We start from the raw sequence: 6,969 nt of genomic DNA, 5'->3' as shown, positions 1-6,969 counted from the left end.
CTAGATTCGGCCGGCGGCGCTTGGTCCAGCGGTGATGCGGGGAGATCACGGGCGGGGAGGCCGGCGTGAGAGAGGAGGAAGAGAGGGAGGCCCGGATCCGCCACGCGCAGCCGAGGAGCCCCGCCGCGGCCGCCCCGGCTCCGACGCGAGAGAGGGAGCAGTGCCGGTCGTGCCCGCAGATCCGCCGAGCTCGAAGCGGCTAAGCTCGAGGCGGCCAAGCTTGAGGCGGGCCTCCACCGGACCGCTGCCGTGTGCGGGCCTCCGCGTCGCCATGGCCGCCGCCATCGCCACGCTGCAGAGGGAGGAGGGAGCTCGAGGTCGGGAGGGAGAAGGGAGGGAGCTCTAGGCCGGGAGGAGGGAGGGAGCTGGAGGCGTACCCAAAGCAATGAGTACGGAATAGTGGACAAATCAACAAGTGACCTTTTCTCTTTTTTAAACAAGTGACAAATCTATACTTTTGTGAATGCTTGTACACTAAAGGCAATCTGACTGGTTTATAACAATACTTAGCACAGCTCGTTCCCAGGTCAAATACATTTGACGCTCACAGAACGCTAGTGGCAAACCCTTCAAGTTGACACAACTTACATACCGCTTGCAAACACTTGTTACCAGTATTCCACCGAACGAACTTTTCACACAACACAAATCCAGCACACCTAAAGCCAACACACGGTTGCAGAGACATTCCTTACCCAGCAGTGCCCCCGCGCGTCTCGCTCAGCCATCAAGACAGGGTAGCGGCGTGCGAGGCCTTGCAGTTCTCCAGGATGGCCTTGGACTTGGTGTACAGCGACGTGAGCTGCCCTTCCCGCTGCGAGAAGGCCCGGCTAATCACCCGGATGTCCTGCTTCAGCTCCTCCATCTTCTGCCTCTCCACGCCCAGCTCACCAGCCAGCTCCTGCTTCTCGGTGGCGAGGCGCTCGGCGTCCTGCCTACACACGCAGAGCTCCCTCTCAAGCGCCGCACACCTGGCTACCGAGTCATCCAGCTGCGCCTGCTTCTCTGAGACGAGAAGGCTGGCCTCCCGCTTAGAGTCAGAGAGCTCCTGCTGCAGGGACGAGTTCTTGTCCCTCAGCAGGTCACACTCCGCCTCGAGGGCTGCGCATCTCACATTCGATTCCTCCAGCTGTTGCCGGTCAGAGACACAGTCCTTTTCTAACCTTTGGCACCTTGCGTCAGTAGGCTCCTCCAATGGCGCAGCCTGAAAGCAGAGCACAAGAAATGGAGGAGAAATAGGTCATTTCTCAGTTCCAGCATAGAAATAGGCAGAGAAACAGAAGGGTGAAGAAGTAAATATACTAGAAAAACCATCCTCATCACCCTGTAAGGGCCCAGAAATATATGAAGCAGAGAAAGGAAACACGTGACAGGCCTAAGTGGCTACAATGGAGCAACTTACTCCGATTGCGATTTAGAAGTGACCGAGAGCAGCTTGCCTCAACCATACTGCAAGGTGCTATAGGTCGTAGTCTTTCTTGAAGCAAAGCTATCTAAACCATCCAAACTTCAGATGGCTTACCATAATTAGAAATTTAGATCCAAGGTTGTCCGTTTTGTTAAGAAACTAGCACGTCAATGTTGGAAGTGAGCTTATTTAACTAGCTGATGCTTAGCAAGTAGCGATAGATAATAAGTAGCTAAAAGATCACATTGTTGCTTATGTTGACTGTTACATAATGAGGCAGCCTGTGTGCATATATGAAGATGGAATTGATGATGAAGACCCAATTTGATGTTTAAGTATGCAGAGCGCAAACGGAAAAGATGTACCTAATGGTTCAAGCTTGTGGGTAGATGGAACACAAGAAACAGGTTGGCAAATGGATAAATGGGTTGTAGCTGAATTTAACAGCAAATTCAGTAATGTAAAAAATGTGAGTAGATAGCCTCCTTGGCACATGCATTGAATATAGGGGTTAAGATATCACTAAGTTCAACGCTTTCCATACAATTTATGTACTAACATGACTCAGAAATAAGTTTAGTCAACCGAAATTCAAACCTCTAGGATATCGCAGAACTGAAAGCATATCCCCTGACTTCATCAGTACTGAGCATGTATATCTTACAGAGAATACCATTTTGCCAGTTTATTAGCATGAACAAAGTACATCATGTATCCAAAATTAGCATGTATGCTATGCATTATTAAGTTTGGGAATGGCACCGCTGGATGGTGTTAATTTGGACCTTCAAGTGGCACTAATGGATAATGATAAGAGGTACCGATTAGAAAATGTTCCACTTCTGCTGATACAGTTCCACTTCTCAGTGGGTTGTTTTTTAATGTGACCCACTGAGAAGTGGAACTGTATCAGTAGGTTCGTGGGAGATATGGGTGTTAAATCCCTGCCATCCAAGTTCTGGTCCTATATGGCTCAAATTAGGGTGCTGCTGAATACAAATTTTTGTAGTTCTTCCTTGGTAATCTAAATTTTTGTAATAATTTCTGTCCTAATCACTTTCCTGAGATAAAATACACAAAAATCTGGGAAGTTATATATTTGAACCAACTTAAATAGTTGTAAACATAGGACAAGGTTGGCAGAGTAACATACTGATGTTGCATCTTGTAGCAAGGATGCCTCGCGTTTCAGACCAGGTGTCATCTCCAGCATGTCAAGATCAGTAACACAACCTTTGTTCAGGCACGCCCATAGATCATCATTGGCAACATTATCCAAATTTTCAGGCAATGGGCTGAACTCGACATCGTTTGAATAGCGTGAGCGATGTGCAACAAATCCATCAGGTGTATACTTGGAATCTGGAGTTTTCAGTGCATCTAGCTGCAACGGGAAAATCAAATAGTTCCATTAATATCTGGAACTTGCATATTACAAGTTAGTTGCAATGGAAGGAAGTGGATGAATGTGGTGATGGAGATGGACCATCAATAAATATGCTGTGTGGAGAGCTTTAGCTTTCCCTAATAGCACCAGCATGTGAAATGAGATATTACAAGATTGAAATATTTGTTACAAGGCTTATTTTCCATTAAATATACCTGGGTCGAATCAGTAAACTGGTCTGCTGATATGCTGGTGTTATCGAGGCCCTCTAGCTTCTGTTGCTCAGTCAAATGGTGCTCTAGGGTCATCCGTAACTTCCTTTCCTCTTCAAGTTCCATTGCCAAACGATCACGCTCAAGCTCAGACTACATGAAAAGATTATAGATAACTTTAACTAATTTAAGTAGTTTATTTTAGGTGAGTTATTAAATGAGCAGGTGTGTGCTGCACCCCAAAATAAATGAGAAACATAGGTTCTGGACAGTAGTGTTTACCCACCTTGTGCATATCATTGCGTAGTTTTAGTACAACCTGCTCCAACCCTTCAGAATGGGAACCCTGAAAACTCATGAAAAGTGCATCAAGACAAGTAACAATATCATACCTACTCTTATGGAGCGAGATATCAAACTAAGAGCAACTACCTGCAGCTTTTTACGCAGTTCTTCAATTTCTCGTTTTTGCCTCTTCAGCAGAGCAGCATCTGTTAGAATCTGTCATATAGGCAACCATGTTAACCATGCTAACAAATTAAAATTGAATAACTATATTTATTTCACAAGATATAGGCAGGATCACTGTTTGGACTAGCACCAAAACCTTTATATGGATAAATTCCAACAATCTGTACTAACATTTTTCACATTCAATGAAACATAGTAGAGCAGTGGATATAGACAACTTAGAACACAAGTTCATTTACTTGTATGTTGGACATAGGACAACTCAAAATTTTATTTAGGCTAATCCCAGTGCAAAATTTCAATACACGATTACCAAGAGTGATATATCATCAAAAGGCTTTTGAAACTATGGATGAAATGGGGCCTCCCAATGCATAGTTTCATTTCATGATTTCATAGGTGAGCCATCCTTTCAATTACTATGAACGTGATTGGGTGAAATCAGATGAGATGAAATTCTATAGCCCCCAATGCTAGTTTCATCAAATTTCATAGTCTTGGAAATAGTGCATGATGGATAAGTCTTTGTACTCTGGTCTTTGTGGGGCTCTGTACTTGTGGGGCTGCAGCACCTTTCCTGCTGCATTGCTGTCCCTAGAGCACAGCATCTTGGACTGCCTTTGGGAGGCAGGACAATAGTCAATTAGCATCTAGGACAGTCCTCGTGGACAGTAGCATGGTGGTCTTGCTGCCCCATCTAGGACAGCAGTAGTTAGCATCTTAGACTAGCTTTTAGACTAGAATCTTAGACTAGCATCCTGGCTGCCCAGCCAGCTATAAATATGTATCCCCAGCCCCTTGGGTTGGTATGGCTTTGAGTTTGTGAATATGAGAAAACCAGAAAATTGCCCCAAGTTCATTGTCATCCTCTCAGCTCAATGAGAGTTAGAATTGAGCTTCTAACAGTGCAACCCAAGTTTCATCTAGATGAAACCCATTTCTTCTCTCTCTTCATAAATTTCTTGCCATGTCATCATTTTTGCCTATGTGGCACCTCATTTAATGTGCATGAAACCTCTATGAAACTTGCACTGCGACTGGCCTTAGAAGCTTTAACACATACCTCATTTACTTGGGCACAATTGCTGACACATTTAGCTCTACTTGCAAATTTAAGGGTTCCTCTAGTTTCGTCAATGTGCATCTGCAGGTTAAATGGTAATTTTGTTTAGAATATGCAAAAATAAAGAAGATGCTAGTTAGTACAGGAAGGTATAGTACTCAGAATGCAACAATTATAAATGTATAGACAAACCTCTTCTGGTGCAGCAGTGCAGATGATAGAAGTTTTTGCATTGCCTCCAAGTGCAGGTTGGAGAATGCGAGTCAACTTACTATCACGATAGGGAATGTGCCCTCTGCATCAAAAAAAAATTGTCAGTTAAGTACCACGGAATTATGGATCTTACAAAGTTTCGTATGATCATATCATTCTGTAGACAGTAGATAGAGTGAAGGCAATATGAATTATCCTTTTCTTGCATAAGCTAGTCAATGATTTAACACTGATAACTCTAAGAACATCGAGGCAATAATCCAGCCATAGAAGCAAAAATTGTAAAGCAGTTTGATTGCAGTAGAGCAGAGGAACTGCACCATACGAAAAAGGAAAAAAGTGTTTCTTTACCTAGGTGAATGTATCATCTTTTTCACTCAGAACACTGACATGGTTCAAAAATCTCCAAAGGTGGAAAAGAAAGTGACAACTTCTACTTTGGATAGTGAATTAATGAGTTTGATATACCAACTAATTCATCCTAACACTTGAGGTGCTGATAGAAGGTCAACTCAATATCGGACATTAGAAGGCAGCAAAGATAGAATTATCTAAAATGAGATATAATGAAGTACATGTCTTTTTGATTGATTTGCAGTCAAATTCAGTACAGCCTGACAAAAGGTGGTAAATTTGGGAAACATGGGAGGAAGACTATCACGCAATCCTCAATAGACATACCTTTGCTTTCCATTCTCACTTAACTTATTGATGACATTCCCAAGCATCAACAAGCTCTTGTTAATATGCCCTGCCTCATTCAAACGCACACCTTCAGTTCCGGTCTTGTTGTTTCTTTCTGACCCAGCTAAGTCCACCAAATTCTAAAATTAAACAACAGGATTAATCACATATTCTCGACAAAAGTTTTTTTTTACTATATACATGATACATCGATATAGACTGGGAAGCGCACACACCAAAACAGAGACACGGATAGGATCTTCAGAGTCTATCTGATTCTTAGCACTGCTTTCAATGACCTGAGACCAACAGAAAAAATAAAGTTACAAATTCAGTTTCAGTGAAGCTACGCAAATGGTCCCGAAACAGATTCGAATTAGTTGACGATTCAAAATTCTATACCATTCTGAAAATAGTGTGTGACCGACTACTCCGGGCGTTCATGTTTGTCTCCCCAAAATGCCTGTTCACTGGGAAGAAGAAAAAGAAAACAAGTCACCGACGGCAAAACATGTTTCCAAATTGTTGAAAATATAATAGCATGTGAACAGAAATGTGCCTTCTCCAAGCTGGAGGAGCTCCAACACTTGTTCTGCGCTGTTCACGATCTCCTCCCGCAAACCAGCTACATATACTCCACGCTATAGGCAAACAACAAATGTTCACTGTTACAGAAACCTGTCCAGAAATATGAGGATAATCCCCAAATGACTCCTTGCATTTACCTCCAGGTTCTCTTTAATCGGCAACCGCCGGCCCTCAAGTGTCAAGAGGTCGTTGATCTCCTCATTGTAGATCTCCATGTAGGACACCCTGACGAGGAACTCGCGGTCGTCCGTCTGCTCCGGAGCCCCAGACCCAACAAATTAATCCATCGCGGCAATAGCCACACCACACCCACCACCAATCTAACAAGGGCATCATCTCTTGTTCGGCGAGAGGTTGATCGAACAAGCCGCTCACCTGACGCACGGTGTCGAAGACGTCGCGGACGGCGCGCGGGATGATGCCAGGGTCGGCGTCGGAGCCGTTCATGGTGAACGTCTTGCCGCTGCTGGTCTGCCCGTAGGCGAAGGCGGTGGCGTTGAAGCCGTCGACGACGGCGCCGATGAGGTCCCGGACGACCGTGCCGTAGACCCGCTCGTTGGTGGCGGTCCTGTCGAACACGTGGTCTGCGGAGCCAACCGGCTAGCCATCAACCCAAGGAAGGAGCCACGAGCGCACGGGGAATCGGGGATAGGAACAGGGAGCGGCAGCGGAGGCGAGGGAGAGGGAGAACGGAGGAGGGATCCTTACCGAAGACGAAGGGTGCGCCGGGAACGGGGCCGGCGGCGCGGTGGACGAGGGTGACGCGGGTGTCGTCGATGCGCCACTCGCGGTCGCCGCCTTTTGAGGGGTCGGCGGCGGCTGGGTTGGGAGGGCGGAAGCGGACGGCGACGGAGATCTTCTCCATGGATGCGGCGGCGGTGAGGACAACGGGCGGCGTGCCTGCCTGGTTCGGGGTGGGGATTTCAAATTTCGGTGGTGTGAG

The 6,969-nt window shown here is 45.6% G+C and overlaps 1 protein-coding gene across 1 annotated transcript; it reads right to left on the bottom strand.

Moving 5' to 3' along the window:
• Nucleotides 1-455: 455 nt before the first annotated feature.
• Nucleotides 456-6,969, bottom strand: LOC120686342 (kinesin-like protein KIN-7L). The gene is made up of 14 exons (XM_039968540.1): nt 6,735-6,969; nt 6,402-6,610; nt 6,164-6,277; nt 5,998-6,079; nt 5,841-5,908; nt 5,675-5,737; nt 5,436-5,578; nt 4,734-4,836; nt 4,542-4,622; nt 3,440-3,508; nt 3,294-3,353; nt 3,011-3,160; nt 2,562-2,792; nt 456-1,204 (listed from the first exon to the last, which is right to left on the bottom strand). Exons 1-14 carry the CDS (start codon nt 6,889-6,891, stop codon nt 728-730), a joined length of 2,007 nt encoding a protein of 668 aa, XP_039824474.1. The 5' UTR covers nt 6,892-6,969; the 3' UTR covers nt 456-727.

This window comes from Panicum virgatum, chromosome 8N, assembly GCF_016808335.1.
Source record: "Panicum virgatum strain AP13 chromosome 8N, P.virgatum_v5, whole genome shotgun sequence".
NCBI lineage: Eukaryota > Viridiplantae > Streptophyta > Magnoliopsida > Poales > Poaceae > Panicum > Panicum virgatum.
The sequence above is the reverse complement of the archived record's forward strand: the minus strand, read 5'-3'. Positions and strand labels throughout refer to the sequence as shown.

Excerpts from the sequence above, each read along its gene's own strand:
- LOC120686342 (XM_039968540.1), bottom strand. The coding sequence starts at position 6,891 with ATGGAGAAGATCTCCGTCGCCGTCCGCTTCCGCCCTCCCAACCCAGCC. Across the intron at positions 6,611-6,734 it reads CGGCGCACCCTTCGTCTTCG|ACCACGTGTTCGACAGGACC; the intron begins GTAAGGATCCCT and ends TTGGCTCCGCAG. Across the intron at positions 6,080-6,163 it reads CGATTAAAGAGAACCTGGAG|CGTGGAGTATATGTAGCTGG; the intron begins GTAAATGCAAGG and ends GTTTGCCTATAG.